The following is a 22,798-nucleotide window of genomic DNA, read 5'->3' as shown; positions in this document are numbered from 1 at the left end:
GCCCGGAGTCAGTCTGGGGAGGGGAGGTCTGCAAATCGTCCAACTCTGGTGCTAATGGCGGGTCTTCTCAGCCCACCCCCAGGGCAGGGAGGGAGGGGTCGGCACGGCCTCTCCCCCAAGCCTCTCCCACGCCCACCCTGGGTGCATGAACCGCCCGTTGCAGAAGCTGCCGCATGTCACCCCCCCCCCCAAATAAAAAGTGTCATGCCCCCTTCCCACCCGCCCTCTCACTCCCCACCAAAATAAAAGTTTCCTTTTCATTTAAAAGTTTCATCTCTTTGTCTCCAGAGAAGGTCTCCTGATGGGGCTAGGGGCTCTGGGGGCAGACAGAAGAGCAGGGTCGTGTGAAGACGGCAAGGGTCCACTTTGAGGGTCCAGACACCCCCCTTCATCGGCGGCTCTCACCCTGTGACTGTGGCGGGGGCAAGTACCTGCTTCAGTTTCCCTGATGGTAAAAATGGGGATGCGCACCCCTAACTGGAAAGTCTGGGAGGGCTCCTGGGTCATGTGCCGGTGACTAGTCCCCAGAAAAGGAGTGTGGGCTCGGGAGTTACCCACTCTGAAGCCAGACTGGGTTCAATTTCTTAGTAGCTGTGTGTCCTTGGGCAAGTCTCTCAACTTCTCTGGGCTTGTTTCCACCACTCTAAAAGGGCGAGCGGGGGGTGATCTATTAATTCAGCAAACATACTAAGGCCAACTACGTGCCAGGCACTGTTCTAGACGCCGGAAGGCAATGAAATCCCTGCCTCTAAGGGTTGTGCTGAGGGTTGAGACTAATGTCCCAAGTTGAGCTCAGCTAAACAAATAGTACTCAGCAAACAGCTCAACAGTCACTACTAACACTGCTTTGCAAAGACTTGAGGGTCAACTAGAGTGCAGCACCCCTTCTGCCACTCGCTGACGGAGAGGCTTGGAGCAAGGGACCCTGGAGCACTAAGCCTCAGTTTCCCATCTGTATAATGCAGGGGATACTTTGGAGGAAGGTTGGGTGAGGGGGAAATGAGTTCTTTCGCATTACATGCTGGGTACACGTGAGGTCCCCCAACACTGGCCAGTTGGACTAGAACCAGCAGACTGCCCCCCTCCACTCGCTGCCCCTTGCCCATCCTGTCCCCCTACCCCTGCAGGAACACATACAGCCCCCGAGGGGTCCAGTCGGGGTTGGAGTTTATTTCTGCCAGAGTCTGGAGTCTGGGAGGGTATGGGGGCCTCCTCCAACTCCCATGGGAAACTCCAAATGAACTGTGATCACACAAGGGCAACCAGGGGATGGGGGGAGGGGAGTGAGTGAGGTCCCCTTATCTTGCCCCTCTGCAAGGGTCAAAGGCTGGTGGTGGCCTGGGGCTCAGGGTGCTATTGCTCAGAAGTTCTGGGGTCAGTGGCTAAGTGGAGAAAGACACGGAGAGAGGGGGAAAGAGGGAGCCGGAGGGGGAAGGGGGAGACTTAAGGGGGAGGGGGAGGAGAGAGAGGGAGGGGGAAGGGGCGTGGGAAGCCCTGGCTGAGGAGGGCAGGGGAGCCATGCTCCCTTCCTAATATAGATCATTCATAACTGAAGGAAGGATTTGGAGCTGGATGGGACCCCAGCTTGCCAACTACACCCGAATTGCTCCCAAGCGAGAGCGCCCCAGTCCTGTTCTCCCTGCTTGCCCACTCCTCTGTTTAGGGGTTCACGGGAGTCTCAGGTGACCCCCTGCCCCCCACCCCGTGGGGCTGATAAGTGCTGTCATGCCAGAGGGTGGCACCATTTCCAAAGTGCAAGACGCCAGAGGGTTGTTCGTGGGACAGGCACCAAGGGGGCCAGGGAGGGAGGGCCCGGTGGCTGCAGGCAGGGTAGGGTCACTGCGGTGGGGCCGCAGGGGACCCTTCGGGCTCCGCGGGCAGTGGCCCAGACCCCGGCTCCGCCTCCTCCGCCGCCGCCTCCTCGTCGGACACCACGCCCTCCTCCAGTCGGAAGACCTGGCGCACTGAGCGGGTGGTGAAGGTGAGGGGGCCGCGTCTGCGGGGAGGAGAGACCAGGGGGCGGAGAGGAAAGTGAGAGATAGGGAGATATCGAGAGACAGAATAAAATGGGGAGGAGGGCACAGAGAGATGAGGGGACAGCGAGATCCTGGGGTTTATGGAGCGAGGGTGCACATGTGCGGGGTGGTGGCCTTACCGAAGCCGGTTCCTCAGTGTGTTCAACTCCCGGTTCATGGACTCGGAGGCCTCTGTGACATCCTCCAGCTCGTGTTGCAGCCTCCGGCGGACCGTCTGAGCCCGGGACGCCTCCTCCTCGGCCTCCTCCAGCTGCCGCTTCAGCTGCTTCACTCGAAGGTTCCCCTTCTCCAGCTTGGTGTGAGCAGGGGGGCTGGGTCATTTCTCTGGGTGCTACCCTCACCCAGAGCTCCCCACAGCTCATCCCTCCTACATCCTGACTCTGTCCTGTGCCCTGCCATCTATTCATGCTTTGTTCTTTTCTCCTAGATCCTCTCACCAGCCTCCACCTCAGATTCAAATGTGAGGTCATCCCCCACTCGGCCTCAGAGGGATCTTTCTATGCTCAGGGCTGACCCTGCCCCTTCCCTGCTCAAAGTCCTCCGTGATTCCCCAGTACCCCTGGGACAAGGTCTCAGCCCCTCAGCCTGGCATTCCAGGCCCTGCAGGGTCTTCTTCCCATAAACACACTGATCAGACCATCTTCACTGAGACCCTCCCTAGACCCTGCCATCTCTCTCTCCATGGAGGGGACATACATAATCTGCCTCCTGCCAACTCCTCTGACCACATTTCTTATCATTCAACCCCCCAACCCCATTCTTCTCTCAAGCAATACTGGTCTGCTTTTTTGCTTGGAACTCACCAAGGTCATTTCCATACCCCAGGGTCTTTGCACCTGCTGTTCCCTCTTCCTGGCTCTTTCTCACCCTTCAGTATCAATTCAAATGTCACTTCCTTAGAGAGGTCTTGCTGACACCCCACCCCCAATCTAGGGGTGATTCCCCAGTCCTCTGTGTCTCCCTCTCTCTTCATTCTCTTTTTTCTTCATAGCCCCTGTCACAATCTGTAATTATCTTTACTTGTTTATAGGTTTATGGTATCTTTCTTTTCCTACGTTGAAAATGTGAGCTCTTTGAGAGCACAGTCCTTCTCTGTGTCATTCACAGTCACATCTCCAATGCCCTGCACAGTGCCTGGCACATAGAGGGTGCTCAACAATTGTTTTGTGAGATGAATGCTGAATAAAACACAGCTGAGCTTTTAAGGGCACAGCAACTAGACTCAGTCACATTTGAGCCTGGGGTGGAAGCTGGCAAGAGGATCTGATCCAGGCTCTCTCTGTTGACTGTGTGACTCTGGGGCAAATTATATCCCCTTTTAAAGTTTCCATTTCCTTGCCTGTGAAATGGAGCTGATGAGAGAACATAAGCATGTATTTTTTAAAAAGCAGGTAGCATAGTACTTGGGACACAGTAACTACTCAATAAATAATTAAGAAAACAGACTCTGCAGCCAGAGTGCTGGAGTGTGAACTCTGGCTCTATTTCTTACTAAATAAATAATTGTGAGCAAGTTAATCTGTCTCAGTTTTCTCACCAAAATTAGAGGGAAAATAATAGTTTAACCTACCTCATAGAGTTTGGATAAGAATTAAGTGTACTATATGTTATGTCTTTAGCATAGTGCCTGGCTCGTAGAAAGCAGTCAGTAAACAGCAGGTGTTGTTATTTTAGCTGTGGCCTAGCCTCTGGGTAGGGTTTAACTTCTTCCCTCTCCCTGGCTGTCTAAGGTCCCCACCAGGGCCTTTCCTGGATTCCAGAATTTATGGATCACAAAGTCACTGATTCCAGCTCTCTGCTGATGCACCAAGCCCCAGGATGGTGTCTGCACTCAGTTCCAGTCCAGCACCCACACGTTCTCTTGTGATGGGGACTCACTGCCTCCAGAGATGGCATGTGCTCCTTCTCTGTCAGTGGTCCCCCCACCACTCCCACTGCACCTCAATGACATCAGCTGCTCACCTGGTCCCGGAGCTGGTCAGCCACCCTCCGCTCCTCCTCCACCTGGAGCACCACCTCTTTAAGCCTCTTCTCAGCCCTGCGCACCAGCTTGCCAGAGAGGATGCGCTCCCTATGGAGAGGTATGAATGGGAGAATCAGGAGAGCTGCTCACCTGGGGCTCAGTCCCCCAAGCCTCATCCAGTGGCTACCTGTTCTCAGAGTGGCCTCTTCCCTCTTTTCCACCCACAACTAGCTCCCACAGTCTACTCAGGCCAGACACTGGCACCCAGGCTCCCACCAGGGAATCTAGTAACTTAGCTTCTAGTAAGATGCCTGAAGGTCCTAAAAGTGTCTCTGTGTCTATACCAGTTTTCCATATCCCACTCAGTCTCTCATATTCAACTGTATTCCCCCACCACCCCGCCCCCAGTCTTCCTCCTCTCAGGGGACTGACCCACTGACCACCAGTCCCTAAGTCAGACCACCAGGCATTGTCCTCACCCCTTCTCTCTCCTTTGCCCCACCCCCAGCCTGTTAGTAACCAAACCCTGTCCCATTGCCCCCTGGACTCTGTCTTGTCCCCTCCTCAGCCTCACAGCCCTAGCCCTCAGTTCAGGACTCATCATCTCCCACCTGACCTTCCCTCTACCTGGCCTGGAATTCTCTCTCAATTTCTTTCTCTAGCTTTCTGTGTTTGTGGAACAGTCTGGAAGCCCAAAGCTCCATCTCCAACCATCTCTGTTGTCTTCTCCCCTTCTCACTCACACACTTTCCCTGGACAAGCTCAGCTGTGCCCCAGGTTTCTACAACCATCAACAGCCTGGTGTCTTCTAAATCTGTCTCCTGAGCTCCAGCCTGGTTCAGCCCCCAGCATCAGCTATCCCCAGACCCTGCACACCCTGCATTGGGCTCAATGCCTTCTCCCAAACCTGCTCCTCCTCCTAATCCCCCATGATCCACCTAGATATGCAGGTCAGACACCTGAGGCCATCCTTGCCTCCTCTCTCCCCTCCAATCCTTTCCCTCCTGTCTCCTTAATTTCCCCCATCCCCACGGTCCCTGCTCATCCACACCTGGGTGAAGTCCATGTGATGGGGCCCCTAGCAATGGGCAGTGCTTGGCAGCCATGACTGGACATTCCCTTAAATCTGAGCCAGCCACATGACTTGCTTTTTTTTTTTTTGGCCGTGCCATGTGTGGCATGCAGCATCTTAGTTCCCAGAACAGGGATCAAACCCATGCCCCCTGCAGTGGAAGTGCGGAGGAGCCCTAACCACTGGACCACCGGGGGATTCCCTACGTGACTTGCTTTAGTAACAGGATGTGACAGAAGTGACATTGTACCAGTTCCAAATCTAGACCCCAAGAAGCCCTCACTCTTGGAACCTTCACTTTGTCATGTGAACAGTCCTGGGCCAGCCTGGAGCAGAGACAAGTTAGCCTTGTTGTCCCAGGCCAGGATGGAGACGTACGAGAGCCCAGCCAAGATCAGCAAATCCATCTAGCTGACTTTCAGCTGAGCAAAGATGCGTGAGTGAGTCCCACCAAGCTCAGATCAGCAGAACCTACCAGCCATCCCAAAGACTCATGAGCAATAATAAAAAATTGTTGTTTTAAGCCACTTCAATTTTAAGGTGGTTTGTTATGCAGCTATAGCTAACTGCTACATTACTGTTTAAATTATATAGTGGGAATGCAGTTACTTGCAGCACAAAGCATCCTAAATGACACAGGAAATCATCAACCATTAATATTATGATGCCTTTTGGATGTTTCTAAACCATGTGCCTGTAACACAGCTCCCCTTCATCTCATTGATCAGAATGTGAGGATTGTCCTCCCGCTGTGCCCTCCTCTCCCACCTACCTGCTCTCCTGCTCCAGCTGCTCCTCAGCCTGGGCCAGCTTAGACTCAAGAGCAGCGATGATCATCTTCTGGCGGGCCCTGGCCCCAGCGTCTTCCTCACCCAGCCGTCCCCGGAGCTCCTGGACCTGCCGCTCCAACTGCTGCCGCCCACTCTCTGCCTTGGCTGAGAAGCTGCGCTCAGCTGACAACTCTGTGGCCAGTGATTCCACCTGCAGCAGTGGGAAAGGCAGGACTGTCATGGTGGAGTCTCAGAGGGAAGGTGGGAGGTAAATGCAGGCACCTCCCACAACTAAGTGAGTTGATGATTGTTAAATAAATAGCACAGAACCTGGTATATACTAAATACTCAACAAATGGTAGCATGTATTTTTCTCCAATTGGCTCATCAGCCAATAGCAGTGCCAGCCCTGGGTTTTAACCTTTTAGATAGGTTTTTGCTATTTTAATAAGGCCACAAGACTATCACAAACTTGTTTAAACGCTGTAACTTCTACCTTTGACTGTGAATGAGTCTATTCCAAGGGTTATCACACTTTTGTTCATACCAGGCTCATCTGGGGAGCTTGTTAAAAAATTGTGGACTGCAGGGTCCCCCCACTCCAGAGATTCTGATTCAGCAGGTCTGGAATGGGGTCCACGAATCCGCATTTTCAACAAGCATCTCGGGTGGTTTTGAAACAAATGATATGCAGGACGGTTTTGAGAAATGCTGGCTCAGGAGCTACTACACTGGAAATGTGTAAACATACCTCTAATAATAGTGCCTGTTTATTTATTCAGCTCATACTCTGAGTGAGGTCCTATGCCGGGGACACTGAAATTAGTCAGATCCAGTCTGATTCATACTTTACTTCATTTCACCCTCAAAGGAAGACATCGATGTGGTGATCAGCATATGCTTTTATTTTTAAACCTTTTTTGGAAAATAAAACCGTGATATAGAAAAAGTAAAAAACAGATCAAATATATGGCTTAATGGGTTTATAAAAGGCAGACACCATTGTCGCCCCTGCCCAGGTCAAGAAACAGAACTTTACGCACCTATCCTAATAACAACCTCTTCCTTTTCCCCCAAATAGTATGTCATCCTGACTTTGGGGGTGATCACTTCCTTGCTCTTTTTTCGAGTTTTATTACTCAAAGATGCATCCCTAGGTCCTATAGTTGAATCCTGCCCATTAAAAAAAGAAAAAAGGGGCTTCCCTGGTGGCGCCGTGGTTGAGAGTCCGCCTGCCGATGCAGGGGACACGGGTTCGTGCCCCGGTTCGGGAAGATCCCACATGCCGCGGAGCGGCTGGGCCCGTGAGCCATGGCCGCTGAGCCTGCGCGTCAGGAGCCTGTGCTCTGCAACGGGAGAGGCCACAGTGGTGAGAGGCCCGCGTACCGCAAAAAAAAAAAAAAAAAATTAAAAAAAAAAAAAAAAAAAAAAAAAAAAGAAAAAAGAAACTTGTATGGACTTCCCTAGTGGTCAAGTGGTTAAGACTTCACCTTCCAATGCAGGGTGTGTGGGTTCGCTCCCTGGTCAGGGAGCTAAGACCCCACATGCCTCACAGCCAGAAAACCAAAATATAAAACATAAAGCAGAAGCAATATTGTAACAAATTCAATAAAGACTTTAAAAATGGTCCACATCAAAAAACTCTTTAAGGGACTTCCCTGGTGGTCCAGTGGTAAAGAATCCGCCTTCCAATGCAGGGGACATGGGTTCGATCCCTCGTTGGGGAACTAAGATCTTACATGCCGCAGGGCAATTAAGCCCATGCACCACAACTACTGAGCTCGAGTGCCTCAACTAGAGAGCCTGCGTACCACAAACTACAGAGCCCAAGCACCCTGGAGCCTGTGCACCACAACTAGAGAAGAGAAAACCCACATGCCACAACTAGAGAGAAGCCCACACGCCACAACGGAAGATCCCACATGCCTCAACTAAGACCTGACGCAGCCAAATAAAAATAAAAATAAATAAAAATTTAAAAAATAAAAATAAAAAAATCTTTAAAAATATTTGTATATGACTTTTAAGTCTCTTTTAATCTACAGTTCCCTACTCCATCCTTTTTATTTCCTTACAATTTATCTGCTGAAGAATCTGGGCTGTCTGACCTACAAAGTTTCTCTGCATCTGTATTTTCCTGATTACACATTCATGGTCTAATTCAGCATGCTTCTCTGTTCGGTTTCCTTCAAATAGGCAGCTTGGTCCAGGGAATTAATTCTTTTTCTCTCTGAGTTTTCAAGGTAATGAAATGGTTCCGTATCATTTTGTGAAGGCGACTCTACCGTGTTGAACAGTCATCCACCAAGAACTCATGCCCATCTGGAACCTCAGAACGTGACCTTATTTGGAAAGACAGTCTTTGGAGGTGTAATTTGTTAAATGAAGATGAGGTCATACTGGATTGGGGTGGGCCCAAAATCCAATATGACTGGTGTCTTTACAAGAAGAGAAGGAGGCACAGATACATGAAGTAGACACAGGGAAGGCCGTGTGAAGATAGAGGCAGAGATTGGGCTGATGCATCTACAAGCCAAGGATTGCTGGCAACCACCAGCAGCTGGAAGAGAGGCCTGGAACAGATGCTCCCTCAGAAGGAATCAATCTGATGACACCTTGATTTTGGACTTCTAGCCTCCAAACTGTGAGAGAATAAGTTACTGTTGCTTTAAGCCACCCAGTTTGTGGCAATTTGTTACAGTAGCCTCAGGAAATTAATACAGTGACTAATTAGTATTTTTAAAAATATCATTGTGAACTCGTGTATTTAAACAGATTTGATGGATTTAAAGCAGTGCGATTCTGACCCTTGTTGAAGCTCAAGTTGCTGCATTTGGGGCCAGTAGGAGCCTTTCCAGGTTGACTTCTAAGTGCTTTTGAGATAACCAGTGTGTGTTATAGACTGAATGTTTGTGTCCCCTCCAGATTCATACATTGAAGCCCTAATCCCCATGTGATGGTACCTGGAGATGAGGCCTTTGGTAGGTAATTAGGATTAGATGAGAAATGTGAGGGTGGGGCCCCTACGACGGCATTAGTGCCCTTGTAAGGAGATACCAGAGAGCTTGCTCTCTCTCTACCCCCACATGCACAAAAAGTCTAGGCCAGTGAGTGCACAATGAGATGATAGCCGCATATAAGCCAAGAGAAGAGGCCTCAGAATGAAACCTATCTTACTGGCACCATGGTCTTGGACTTCACAGTCTCTAGAACTGTGAGAAATAAATTTCTCTTATTGAAGCTGCCCAGTTTATAGTATTTTGTTATAGCAGCCTGAGCAGACTAAGGCATGGTATGACAAGATGGTCCAGGGTACTCTGATTCATTTCCTGATTCAGATCTGGAATGAGCCATTTCTTTTTTTTTTTTTTTTTTTTTTTTTTTTTTGCGGTATGTGGGCCTCTCACTGTTGTGGCCTCTCCCGTTGCGGAGCACAGGCTCCGGATGCGCAGGCTCAGCGGCCATGGCTCACGGGCCCAGCCGCTCCGCGGCACGTGGGATCTTCCCAGACCGGGGCACGAACCCGTGTCCCCTGCATCGGCAGGCGGACTCTCAACCACTGCGCCACCAGGGAAGCCCGAGCCATTTCTTTTGAAAAAAAAAAAAAAAAGCCCCATTTTCTTTTAGTGGGGGAAATGGTATTTCTAGAACACGATTTATATACTAGGGATGTTCATTGCTATTGGGTTAGTTACTGTTTAGAGGCCTTTTCGGTGGACAGAGATAGGATGGATCTATATAAATTACCCCATAAGTTCATATGAATACATCCAAGTCAAATTTGGGACTACAGGGTTTTTGTGTGGTATTTTTTTGTTTTGTTTTGGCCGTGCCACACAGCTGTGGGATCTTAATTCCTCAACCAGGGACTGAACTCAGGCCACAGCAGTGAAAGCCCGGAATCCTAACTACTAGGCCACCAGGGAACTCCCTATTTGTTTGTTTTTAACTTAGCCTGTTCTCCATGACATCTATATCTTGGTTCTCATGTGCTGATGATCCTCAGATTATGAACACAGGTAGAGATGATAGAATTAGAATATTCCATCCTTAATCATTTACTTTATCCCACATTATACACATAATATTACTATTACCAATATAATTACTGAATACAGTAATAAAAATTTTTTTGCATATTTGCCCATTCTCTCCATTTAAAAAATAGTTGTGTTATAAATAACTGAGCATTTAGCCAATTATCCTTCATACTCCTTTTCAGCCTTCACTTAGTTGTAGAGCTACGGGCAGAATGTATGCTCGTTACTCTCTTGAGCTGATGTCTCTCTAGTGACCCTGATCACCTGAACCTGGATCTCCAGGGCAGTGGTTCTGACTCCTCATGCCTCAGAACCACTTGGAGAGCTTGTTAAAACACAGATTCCTGGGTTTCCCCACCTCCAGGATTCCTCATTCATTCGTTCCTCATTCGCTTGGTTGGGGCCCCAGAACTTGCATTTCCAACACGTTTCCAGGTGAGGCTGATACTGCTGGTCTCGGGGCCACACTTTGAGGACTGCTGCTCTGCTAGATTCTTCAGGAAGGGCTCCTGGGAATAACAGTCCCTGAGTTCTTGCACGCTCACAACTTGTTTATGTCCTTTATACATGAAGGTAAGTCTTATATCTTATAGATAACCAACGAGGACCTACGGTATTGCACATGGAACTATACTCAACATCCTGTAGTGGAAAATAATCTTAAAAAGAATATATATGCATATATATAACTGAATCACTTTGCTGTACACCTGAAACTAACACAACATTGTAAATCAACTATATTTAAAAAAAAACACCGAATATCTGCACATAAAAAAAAAAGAAAAGAAAGTAAGTCTTGCTTGATACAAAATCCTTGGCTCACATTTTCTTTCTTTGAGTATCATAACTATATCCCTCCATTTTCTCCCAGCATAAAGTCTAGCTGTGAAAAATCTGATGACAATCTAATTTTCTTTTTCTTATATATCACTTGTTCATTTTTTCCTGGATGGCTAAAGAATTTTTCCCCCTCTTAGTCCAAGAGTTTTTATTAGAATCTGTCATGGTATGAGTTAGTATGGGTCAAAATCTTCAGGTACACAGTGGCTACAAACTTTTCTGCTTCAGGAGTTTTCTTGCATTATGGTTTTTGGTTATTTGCTCTGACTCCTTGCTTTGATTTTCTTCTTTGGGGGCTCCTATCATCCATATGTTGGATCTTCTCTGCCTGTCTTCAATATTTGCCATTTTCTTATGAATTCCTTTTGTGTCTTTTAAAAGTTTTATTTTGGGGACTTCGCTGCTGCCGCAGTGGTTAAGAATCAGCCTGCTGGGCTTCCCTGGTGGCACAGTGGTTGAGAGTCCACCTGCCGATGCAGGGGATACGGGTTCGTGCCCCGGTCTGGGAAGATCCCACGTGCCGCGGAGCGGTTGGGCCCGTGAGCCATGGCCGCTGAGCCTGCGCGTCCGGAGCCTGTGCTCCGCAACGGGAGAGGCCACAACAGTGAGAGGCCCACGTACTGCAAAAAAAAAAAAAAAAAAAGTATCCGCCTGCCAATGCAGGGGACACAGGTTCGATTCCTGGTCCAGGAAGATCCCACATGCCGCAGAGCAACTAAGCCCGTGTGCCACAACTACTGAGCCCGCGCGCCACAGCTACTGAAGCCTGCGCACCTAGAGCCCGTGCTCCACGACAAGAGAAGCCACTGCAATGAGAAGCCCGCACACCACGACAAAGAGTAGCCCCCACTCGATGCAACTAGAGAGAGCCTGTGTGCAGCAGCGAAGACCCAGTGCAGCCAAAAATAAATAAATAAAATAAATAAACAGGAAATAGGTTTAAAAAAAAAGGTTTTATTTTTATTTTTTTAAAAGGTTCTCCTTTTCACCAACAGCCAAAGATGTGGGCTGGGCTAAGTCACATCATTCTTTTTTTTTTTTTTTTTTTTTTTTTTTTCACATCATTCTTTATATGACTGTAGTATCCTACGGGCTCTCCACTAGGCATGTACTGGCTTATTTATTTCATTTATAATGAGCACTCAGTACAGTTTTAGGTAAAAACTAAGAACTAAAACTAAGACAGAGGCCCTATGCTCAAGGTGCTTACACTCTGTTGGGAAGATGGACCATAGACAAATAAGTAAATATATAATAGAATGCCAGGCAGTGGTAAGTGATACGAAGAGATTAAAGCAGAGAGAATGGAGAGAAATTATGGGAGGGAGGGTGGCTGTTTCACACAGGGTGGTCAGGGAAGGCTGTTTTGAGGGAGTGAGATGTGTGATGGTTTGGGAGAAGGGCTTTCCAAGAGGAGGAAACAGCAAGTGCAAAGGCCCTGAGGTAGTAATAAACTAGGCATAGTCAAGGAATAGTGAGGAGGCTGGTGTGGCTGAAGCAGAGTGAACTAGGGGAAAAAGGGTTAGAGATAACTAAGGTCTGAATTAGCCAGGGTCTAGAGTGTGGGGCCTTGTTGGTGACTGAGGTTTTACTCTGAGTGAGATGGGAGTGCATCATCATGGTGTATGACTGCTTCTCCTACTGGTCTAGGGGCTCCCCAAGGGCTGAGCTGGGTTCTTACTCTTCTCTGAGTCCCCAGCATGAGAGGTCTCAAAATGTATCTTTTAAAATGTATGAAATAATATAGATGTAGGTCTCTCTTTGGAAATCTCACCCCTCTATTGTCTGCTTGGCAAACTCTTAACTTCCTACAAGACCTCTTAAGGAATCACCTCTATCAGGAAGTCTTCCCTGATAGCCCCCAGCCTCCAGGCTGGATAATGATCCAGTCTCCTCTACATTCTCACAGTGTCCTGTGCTTCCTCCATTTTCATTTGAATTTCTGTATTGGGATAGGCAGTTTCCTCCATCAGACTAGGATGTCCTTAAGGGCGGAGACCTGGAATGATCCATCTCTAGGTCCCTAGCACCACCCAGAATAGGATATGGGCCTCCAGAAGCCTCATATAATATTTATAAATAAATAAACCAATGAAATATGCTTTTGTCTGTCTGCCTAGCTCCTATGTATGCTTTAAAGCCCAGCCAAATGCCCCTTCTTGCAAATCCCTCTCTCTTGCAGAGAGTTCTCTCCCTCTCGCTACTGGGCCCTGGATACTTATATTATCAGACGTCACTCTGTAATGTCATGGAGTAACTCCCTGTCTGTTTCCCCAGGGAACTCTGCAGGATAGAGACCCCACATAATTTATCCCTGAATCCAGCCTTTGAGAAGCTTCAGAAATACAAGTGAGAGAATGCATCCATGTCTCCCCCCACCTTGAGAACTCCTATTCAACCTTCAAAACCCAACTCAAATATTCCCTTTTCCTATGTCTGTTGAATTAGGGAACTGGAGGTGTTACGGTCCCCGGTCAGCGAGGACCCAGGCTGGCAGGGGGCGGCCCAGCTGTGCTCACCTGCAGGAGCAGCTGGCGGCAGCGCTCACTGAGCAGCTCTGCGTTGCTCTGTTCCTCCTCCAGCTCCTCTTCCATTTGCCCCAGGCGCCCCTCCAGCTGACGCTTCTCATCCAGAATGGCAGCCCTAGGGAGAACGGGCACGGGGGCGGTGAGAGGGCAGGATGGCCAGAGGAGGGCGCCCTGCCCCACATTACCAGGGACCACTCACTTGCTCAGGCTGCCGCTGGCCACCTCATCTGCCATTTCGTCCCGCTCCTGCTGGGCCTGCCGCCGGGCACGGTCTGAGGCGGCCAGTTCCTGTGATGGGCGAGAGAGGGGGTGGTCAGCTGTGGTGAGGGGAGGCTGTCTGGGCACTGGTCTCCCTGCCCCTCACACCTCAAGTCTCTTGGCCTTTTCTTCACTGCACTTGAACATGCTGCCCCTGGATAACCTTGGAATGAACTTCAGTCCATAGGCAGATGTCTCCTAAATCCGTCTCCGGAGCCCCTGGTCCGTGTCCACCTCTTGCTGCCCCTCAAGGCCCCTCACCCTCATGGCCTCCTCACTGAGCACACTATCTCCTTTCAAGCCAGTTCCTCCTCCAGTTTACCCCTGTCATCGGGCCCCCTGACCATCCGTAGCCCTGTCTGTCCTGCCCTTTTACTCTGCCCTGGTCCCTCCTCTGCGTCCCACAGCCCTGGCTCAGGCTTCATCCTCCCTCCCCAGCCTCCCTGCCTCCTTTCTCCCCCTAGTCCATGCCCCACACCGCCCCAGAGAGGACCTTGCGGCTGCGCCTCAGGACCCTCTCTGGGCTCCCAAGCTTCCCCCAGGCCCCGCCCACCCTCCCTTCCCCCACGGCCCCGCTCATCCTGGCATCACCTCCTGCAGCCGCAGCACTTCCGCCTCCAGCCCCTTGAGGCGCTTCTCACTCTCCCGGTTCTGGGCAAAGATCTCCTCCCGGGAGCTGCGCGACTCCTCCACCTCCCGCCACAGCTCCTTCATCTGGGCCTGGGAGGAACTGAGTGAGTGAGCGGACCCAGCCTGATCGTGACTCACGGGGACGCCCCCTACCCTCGCATCAGCCCTGTGGGGACTCCCCGTGAGCAAGCGGAGCCCTGCGGACCCGGGCTTCTGCACCCCGCCCCCAGCCGCCGGCTGTGTGACCTTGGGCCAGCCCCTTCCCATATCGGGGCCTCACCTCTTTAAAAAAGAAGCACATCAAAATTAAAGTAAGCCTAAAACGGGGATAATATTTGGGCTCTGCAGTAATAACAGGGATGGGAAACACCGATCACTTACCTTGGGCCAGGCTCTATTCTACAGACACACTGACTCCTTTAATCCTCACAACTCCAGCTGGTGGGGACTATTTTCCTCCCCAGTTTTACAGATGGAGAAACTGAAGCACAGCGAGATCGGCAACGTGCTCAGGGTGGTAAGTGGCAGAGCCAGGACCTGAACCCAGGCTGTCTGGCCCTGGAGTTCACCCTTTTAGCCACTTCGATACCTGGCCACGTTATTGATGATTGATTGGCCGCTCCAGGTGGCATGCGGAATCTTAGTTCGAAGACCAGGGATCGAACCCGCGCCCCCTGACGTGGAAGCGCAGAGTCGAAACCACTGGACAGCTAGCAAAGTCCCAAGCTACCTGGTCACATTATTAAGAGTGTGTAGGGATGCCGGTAAAAGGGTCTTTCTCCTCAACGGTGCTTAAAGTAAAGAAAAATAGGGCTTCCCTGGTGGCGCAGTGGTTGGGAGTCCGCCTGCCGATGCAGGGGACACAGGTTCGTGCCCCGGTCTGGGAGGATCCCACATGCCGCGGAGCGGCTGGGCCCGTGAGCCATGGCCGCTGAGGCTGTGCGTCCGGAGCCTGTGCTCCGCAATGGGAGAGGCCACAACAGTGAGAGGCCCGCATGCCGCAAAAAAAAAAAAAAAAAAAAAAAAAAAAGTTAAAAAATAAATAAATAAATAAAAAACACAAACGAAATGTCCATCGCCGTTAAAAAAAAATCCCCACTCTGTATCTTTACAATGGTGTAGCGAGTGACTGCGGATATAGTGAGGACAGCGGGCAGGCTTGGTAGTAGAAGGACAACTACCATCACTGTTACTAATATTATTATTATCTGCTTGCTAATAATAGGTTTTCAGTGTAGGGGGTTTTGCTCAGTGATGACATGGTTTATAATTTTTACTTTTTGGGAGGAATCTTCATACACCAGTGCTGCCCAACAGAAATACACAGCAAGGACATATGTTCTTTAATATTTTCTAGTAACTACATTAAAAAGGTAAAAGGAAATAGGTAAAACTAGTTTGAATACTATATTTTATGTAGCCTAATATATCCAAAATATTATTATTTCCATTTATAATCAATGTAAAAATTATTGAGATATTTTACTTTATGAAGTCTTCTGCATGTAGCATGTAACTTGGATTTTGGACCCACCCACCTTTTTTTTTGGCCTCACCAGGTAGCTTGTGGGATCTTAGTTCTCCAACCAGAGATGGAACCTGGGCCCGCAGCAGTGAGAGCAGAGTCCTAACTGCTGGACTGCCAGGGAATTCCCTTTTCTTTTTCCCCCTGCCACATTTTAGATGCCCAGTAGCCACATGGGGCTGGTACCCTCTGTATTGGACAGGCCAGGTCTATACTTAAAAAAAAACAAAAATAGAGACTTCCCTGGTGGTGCAGTGATAAGAATCTGCCTGCCAATGCAGGGGACAAGGGTTCGAGCCCTGGTCCGGGAAGATCCCACACGCTGAGGAGCAACTAAGCCCATGAGCCACAGCTACTGAGCCTGTGCTCTAGAGCCCGTGCTCCCCAACGAGAGAAGCCACCGCAATGAGAAGCCCACGTACCGCAATGAAGAGCAGCCCCCACTTGCGGCAACTAGAGAAAGCCCGGGCGCAGCAACTAAGACCCAATGCAGCCAAATAAATAAATAAATTTATATTTAAAAAATAGACTTTACTTTTTAGAGCAGTTTTAGGTTCCTAGCAGTTTTGGGCAGAAGGTACAGAGATTTCCCACACAGCCCCTACCCTCACACATGCACAGTCTCCCCCATTATTAACATTCCCCACCAGAGTGGGACCTACCTTGATGGTAGGTATCAATGATGAACCTACCTTGACACATCATCATCCAAAAAAAATTCTTTTTAAACAACCATGTATAAGTTTCATAATGGGGTTGGGGGGGAACCCTAAGGTATTTCCACTTCAAAAATGAAATACAATGAGGAAATTGCACTTAAACATTATGCATTTTAAATAAAGGAAGTACAAAACAGAAAAAGAACCCAATGAGCCTTTGGGGCATGGATGTTTATAAAGCTGTTGCCTACACTGGGTGCAGCTCCTGGGATCGAGAGGGCGGGGCCCCAGCTGGTTTTGGAGCCGGAGGGAGGTGGGGCCCTCCCTGGTCCGAAGCTTAAGCTCCACCCCTTACCTGCATCTTGCGAAGCTGCTTCACAGCCTCCTCCTTGCCCTGTCCGCTGGCCACGGTCTGGGCCTTCAGCTCCTCCAGCTCGGCCTCCAGCTTCTTGCGGGCGGCCATGGCCAGAGCACGCTGCTTGCGTTCCTCATCGCGTTCCACCTCTGCATCCCTCAGCTGGGACGGGGGAGGCCGGGAGGGGCGGGCTCAGGGGACGGGAGGCCCAGGCTCCCTCTACATGCTAGTGACATAGATGTCTACCTTCCAGCCCTGGCCCAGGCCTCCAGCCCCTCTCCTCCTGCCCCTTGCCTCTCTCCACCACCGAACCCCAACATCCTCTCCAACCCCACAGCCCCAGCTCAGGCCTCACCCTCCCACCTTGACCCAGCTTCCTCTCTGCTCCCATCTTTCCTCGCCAGCCCATTCCCGATGGCTCCAGAAGGGTCCTTCTACAATCAGAGCTGACGCTGTCCCTCCCCTGCTCATGGCCTTCCTGCGGCTCCCCAGTACCCCCAGGACAAAGTTTTGGATGAGCCCATGGCTGGATCAGTGGAGCCAGGCGAGATCACAAAAACACCCAGAGACGCCCCCGCCCCCCAGCCTTGGATCACGTCTTCATCTCTCTCTCGGGGCCTCCCAGCTCCAGTCTCCCCGGCTCCAGTCTGCTGCCCACATGGCCCCAGAGGGGTCTTTCTGACACTCAGAGCTGACCCACCCCTCCCAGGCTCAGGACACATCACCTAGTGGAGAGCCTTGCCCACTGCAGACCATAGGAAATTCCTCCACTGAATGAATACTGAATGAATGGTGCAGAGAGGGAGAGAGAGAGAGCTGGAATGAATGAGGAAGCAGGTGAAGGAGTAAATGAATAGGGAGGAAGGTCGTGGATGAAGCGGGGTGCAGACGAGCTGGTCAATGAATGAGCAGATGAGTGCCTGGGTAGGCTGTGGGTGTGGAGGGCTAGAGTGGAGTGACTGCGCTGGGGACAGGAGGTTGATTGGAAGTGGGTATTGGGTGCATGGAGGGGAAGTCAGATGCAGAGCTGGTTATGCAGAAGTGCTGGTTGCTGGGGAGGCTGTGTATGGGTGGCTGGGTGGCTCAGTAGATGGGGTGGTAGCTGGGTGGAGGGTTTTGGCGGATAGAGGGTGTCTGAAGGGGTCAACAGGATGTGCGTGTGGGTTCGTGGGTCATGATAGGTGAGTGGGTTGGGGAACAGGAGGCTGGCTGGCTAGCAGGAGGGACTTGGGTAGAAACACCGAGTAGCAGGTGGGTGGGTGGGTGAGACTTCCGGCCTCTCTTGCTGCCTGCAAGCACCAGGGCATCCCCCGCTGGACGGGCACCCTGCTTGTACCTGCTTGGCCAGCTGCCGCCGCCTCTCCTCACCAGCCTCGTCTCGGCCCTGCAGGTCCCGCTCGTGCTGCGCCTTGAGGGCCTGCACGGTCACTTCCAGGCGCAGCTTGGCATCCTCAGCCGCCGTCAGCTCATCCTCCAGCTCCGTCACTTGTGTTCGCAGGTCATTGGCTGCCTGTTCGGCCACCCGGCGGGCTCGCTCCAGCTCGTGCACCTGGAGGGGAGGGAGAGTGAGCACTGGGGCACCTGGGGCACCGAGGAGTGGGGAGGCCAGGACCCGAGATCTATCCTAGGCTAGAGGGGAGGGAAGCTTTGACAGACGAGGGGGAGGCAGCAAGCTGACGTGCCCATCCTAGTTCATTCATTCATTCATACATTCAACATTTCCTGAGCACCTACTTACTATGTGTCTCATTCTGGATCATCCTAGAACATATTTTATTAATAACCTATGCACCGTAAATTCTATTATCTGAAGCTCCTGATAATCCAATTCCAGGGTTTGTTAGGTCGGCTGACTCTCACTCATGGTGGATTATTTCCTCATAGGTTTCGTGATCTTTTTTTTTTTTTTTTCCTGGGCCGGGACCTGCGCAGCTTACATGATCTTAGTTCCCCGACCGGGTATTGAACCGGGGCCCTGACAGTGAAAGCTCAGAGTCCTAACCACTGGACCCCCAGGGAATTCCTGGTCTTGTGATTGGTTTGTGAGCTCACTTCGTTGTGGCTTCATCTTCAGGAATCCCGTGTGGAAATGGGTTGAAGGCATGTAGCTCCAGGGTTAGCAGTGTTGGTTTCTGCCAGACTCCCCAGGATATTACGAACCCACTAGCGACTACTATTTTTTTTCTCAGCGTGGGGCTTTCCAGACCTTTCAGGGAGGTGTGAATGAAAACCCCAAATATCCCGTGAAAGCAGACCTGGGCTTATGAATTCTCAAAGACACGTTCTGCGTGTGTGCATGAACACGTACATCTGGTACGTGAATGTGGGGCTTTGACGCTGGCTCCCTTCACCCCCCCGTGTGGGAGAGCACACACGTGTGTACGTGCGCCCCAGCGTCACGGGTGCGTGCTCTTGCCACCTGCATGTCCCCGGACGGGGGGCTGCTCACGCTCTTGCCGACGTCATCCTTGCTGCTGAGCAGCGCCTCCAGCTCGGCCCGCAGCGCCCGGTTCTGCCGCTCCAGCTCCTCCCGCGCCTCCTGCTCCTCCTCCAGCGCCCGCGTCAGGGACAGCGCCCGGGCCTCGCGCTCCCGGCCCTCCGCCTCGACCCGCTCGCGCTCCTCCACCGCCCGAAGGACGGCTGCCTTCTCCTCCGCCAGGAGCTTCCGGGGTGAGGGAGATGGGGTGGGGGAGACAGGTTAGCTGAAAGGAATGTACAGGGGGATGGGGAAGACAGAGCAGCCAAGGGCAGAGACAGACAGACAGACAGACAGAGGCAGAGACACAAGAGGGAGGTAGAGGGATTAAAGTCGCAACCGTGTCCCAAAGCAGCCCAACTCTTCAATGGATCACACTGTTGGAGGGAATGTAAACTGGTGCGGCCACTATGGAGAACAGTATGGAGGGTCCTTAAAAAACTACAGAGTCACCATATGATCCTGCAATCCCACTCCTGGGCACGTATCCAGAGAAAACTACTATATGAAAAGATACATGCACCCCTATGTTCATAGCAGCACTGTTCACAACAGCCAAGACATGGAAGCCACCTAAATGTCCATCGACAGATGAAAGGATAAAGAAGAGGTGGTACATAGATACAATGGAATATTACTCAGCCATAAAAAAAGAATGAAATAATGCCATCGGCAGCAACACGGATGGACCTAGAGATGATCGCACCGAGTGAAACAAGTCAAAGACAAATATCATGTGATACTGTTTACATGTGGAACCTAAAAAAGTGATACGAATGAACGTATTTACAAAACAGAAACAGGTCCACAGACATAGAGAACAGACTTACAGTTACTAAAGGGGAAAAGGGGGGAGGGATAAATTTGGAATTGGGGATTAACAGATACATGCTATTATGTATAAAATAGTTAACCAACATGGACCTACTGTACAGCACAGGGAACTCTACTCAATATCCTGAAATAAACTAAATGGAAAATTATCTGAAAAAGAATGTGTATATGTGCATATATATATATATATATATATACACACACACACACACACATATATCTAAATCACTTTGCTGTACACCTGAAACTAACACAACATTGTAAGTCAACTATACCTCAATTTTTAAAAATTAAATGAAAGGAAATTTTGAGTTGAAAAAAAAAATCTCTTAAATGGATCAACTGATCAGCCCCTCATTCTAGATAAACGACTGAGGAAATGGTGTCCCTTTCTTCCTCTTGGGGTAATGACAGGAAAACAATACATAAATTTTTAAAATGTACTTCAACCTTCACTGTTTTTTAAGACACAGCAATTGACAAACAATGAAACTTACAAGACATGCAAAAAAGGAAGAGAATGGGACTCACAGTCAAGAGAAAAATCAGTCCATGGAAACACACCCACAGATGACCTAGATACTGGGATTGTCACACAAGCACTTTGACTGTGTTAAGGAAGTTTCAGGACAAGATGGGTACAATGGGTGAAGAGGCAGGGTTATTGCAGGAGGGATTTGAAACGGTAAAACAGAACCAAAGAAAACTGCCAGAACTTCAAAATACAGTATCTGAAACAAAAAAGTCACTGGATGAAACTGAGAGCAGAATGGACACATATCAGAAGAATCAGTGAACTTGAAAACAGGTCCATAGAGATGATCTAAACAAAGAAAAAATATTGTAAAACAAAAACTTAGCAGAGCTTTAATAACCTGTGAGACAGTATCCAGCAATCAAACATACATGGATCTGGAGTCCCAGAGGAAAGGTTAAAAAAAAAGGAGAGGAGGAAGTAAAAGTGTCTTCAGTCACAGAAAAGATAATCGTAGAAAAGCCAATGGAATCTATAAAACACCTACTAGCACCAAAATGTGAGTTCAGCTAGATCGTAGGATACAACAAGATCAATATACAAAATTGATTACACTTCCATATTCTAGCAATCAGAAATTAAATAAAAATAATATTTAAAATAGCATCAAAAATGAAATACGTGGGGCTTCCCTGGTGGCGCAGTGGGTGAGAGTCCGCCTGCCGATGCAGGGGACGCGGGTTCGTGCCCCGGTCCGGGAAGATCCCACATGCCGTGCAGCGGCTGGGCCCGTGGGCCATGGCCGCTGAGCCTGCGCGTCCGGAGCCTGTGCTCTGCAACGGGAGAGGCCACAACAGTGAGAGGCCCGCGTACCGAAAAAAAAAAAAAAAAAAAAAAAAAATTACACTCAAAATGGATCATAGAAAATTAAAAGAAAACTGGATCATAGACCTAAAGGTAAAACCTATAACTAGACAACTTTTAGAAAAAAACTCATAGAAGGAAACCATTGTGAACCTAAGTTAGACAAAGATTTCTCAGACACAACACCAAAAGCACAATCCACAGAATAAAAAATTAAAACATTGGACTTCATCAAAACAAAAACTTCTGCTCTTTGAAAGTCTCTACTAAGAGAATGAAAAGACAAGCCACAGACTGGATGAAAATATTTGCCAAGCATTATATCTGATAAAGAACTCATATTCAGAATATATAAAGATCTTTTGAAATTCAATGATAAGAAAAGAAACAATCCTTTTTTTTTTTTTAAAAAAGGCAAAAGATTTGAACAGGGACTTTACCAAAGAAGATGTATGGATGGTAAATAAGCACATAAAAAGATGCTCAACATCATTGTTTATTAGGGAAATGTGAATTAAAACCACTACATCTATTGGAAAGGTTAAAGTTTTATTCATGACAGTCAAAAACTAGAAACAGCAACTCAAATTTCATCAACAGTATAGTACTTTTCAAAATGTGGTCTATAAAGGAATAATAATCAGCAGTTCAAAAAAAAAGGAATGAATTACTGATGCATGCAAAAACATGGATGAGGGACTTCCCTGGTGGCACAGTGGTTAAGAACCCGCCTGCCAATGCAGGGGACATGGATTCGAGCCCTGGTCCAGGAAGATCCCACATGACGTGGAGCAATTAAGCCCGTGTGCCACAACTACTAAGCCTGCGCTCTAGAGCCCGCGAGCCACAGCTACTGAGCCCACGTGCCACAACTACTGAAGCCCATGCGCCTAGAGCCGGTGCTCTGCAACGAGAAGCCACTGCACTGCAACAAAGAGTAGCCCCCGCTCGCCGCAACTAGAGAAAGCCCACGCGCAGCAATGAATAAACACAGCCAAAAATAATAAATAAATAAAATAAATAAATTTATTTTAAAAATGGATGAATCTCAAAGTAATTTTTCCAAGTGAAAGAAGCCAGTCAAAAATGAGATTTATATAAAAATAATTTATATAGAACTCTAGGAGATACACAAAAATTAATTCTTTAAAAAATTTTTGATGATCTATGGAATGGTATTAAGCAGTCAAACACACATGTATTTGGAGTCTGAGAAGACGAGGAAAGAGAGAGAATGGGGCAGAAAAATATTTGAAGAAATAATGGCTGAAGATTTCCACATCTGATCAAAAACACCACCCCAAAGCTGTAGGAAGCTTGGCAAGGATAAATACAAAAACCCACAGCTGGATATCATAGTCAAACTGCTAAAAACCAAAGAGAAAGAGAAAAAATTTAAACCAGCTAGAAAACCACATCACACTACCTGCAGGGAAACAATGCTTTGAATGACCACTAACTTTTCATCTG

The 22,798-nt window shown here is 49.1% G+C and overlaps 1 protein-coding gene across 4 annotated transcripts in view; it reads right to left on the bottom strand.

The window, feature by feature from the left end:
- Nucleotides 1–1,155: 1,155 nt before the first annotated feature.
- MYH14 (myosin heavy chain 14) overlaps nucleotides 1,156–22,798 on the bottom strand; it is a 90,131-nt gene continuing 68,488 nt past the window's right edge. For all 4 annotated transcript variants that reach the window (XM_081215721.1, XM_081215720.1, XM_081215723.1 and 1 more), the window contains 10 exons: nucleotides 19,129–19,341; nucleotides 18,016–18,228; nucleotides 16,680–16,841; nucleotides 14,102–14,230; nucleotides 13,452–13,540; nucleotides 13,244–13,367; nucleotides 5,844–6,052; nucleotides 3,999–4,107; nucleotides 2,156–2,328; nucleotides 1,156–1,996 (listed from right to left, as the gene is read on the bottom strand). In XM_081215721.1, coding sequence (XP_081071847.1) covers nucleotides 1,837–1,996; nucleotides 2,156–2,328; nucleotides 3,999–4,107; nucleotides 5,844–6,052; nucleotides 13,244–13,367; nucleotides 13,452–13,540; nucleotides 14,102–14,230; nucleotides 16,680–16,841; nucleotides 18,016–18,228; nucleotides 19,129–19,341 — 1,581 coding nt within the window. In that variant the 3' untranslated portion in view covers nucleotides 1,156–1,836. The remainder of the gene's footprint in view (nucleotides 1,997–2,155; nucleotides 2,329–3,998; nucleotides 4,108–5,843; nucleotides 6,053–13,243; nucleotides 13,368–13,451; nucleotides 13,541–14,101; nucleotides 14,231–16,679; nucleotides 16,842–18,015; nucleotides 18,229–19,128; nucleotides 19,342–22,798) is intronic.

This window comes from Mesoplodon bidens (assembly GCF_964165515.1).
Source record: "Mesoplodon bidens genome assembly, chromosome: 18".
NCBI lineage: Eukaryota > Metazoa > Chordata > Mammalia > Artiodactyla > Ziphiidae > Mesoplodon > Mesoplodon bidens.
This window is presented reverse-complemented; position numbering and strand designations above follow the sequence as displayed.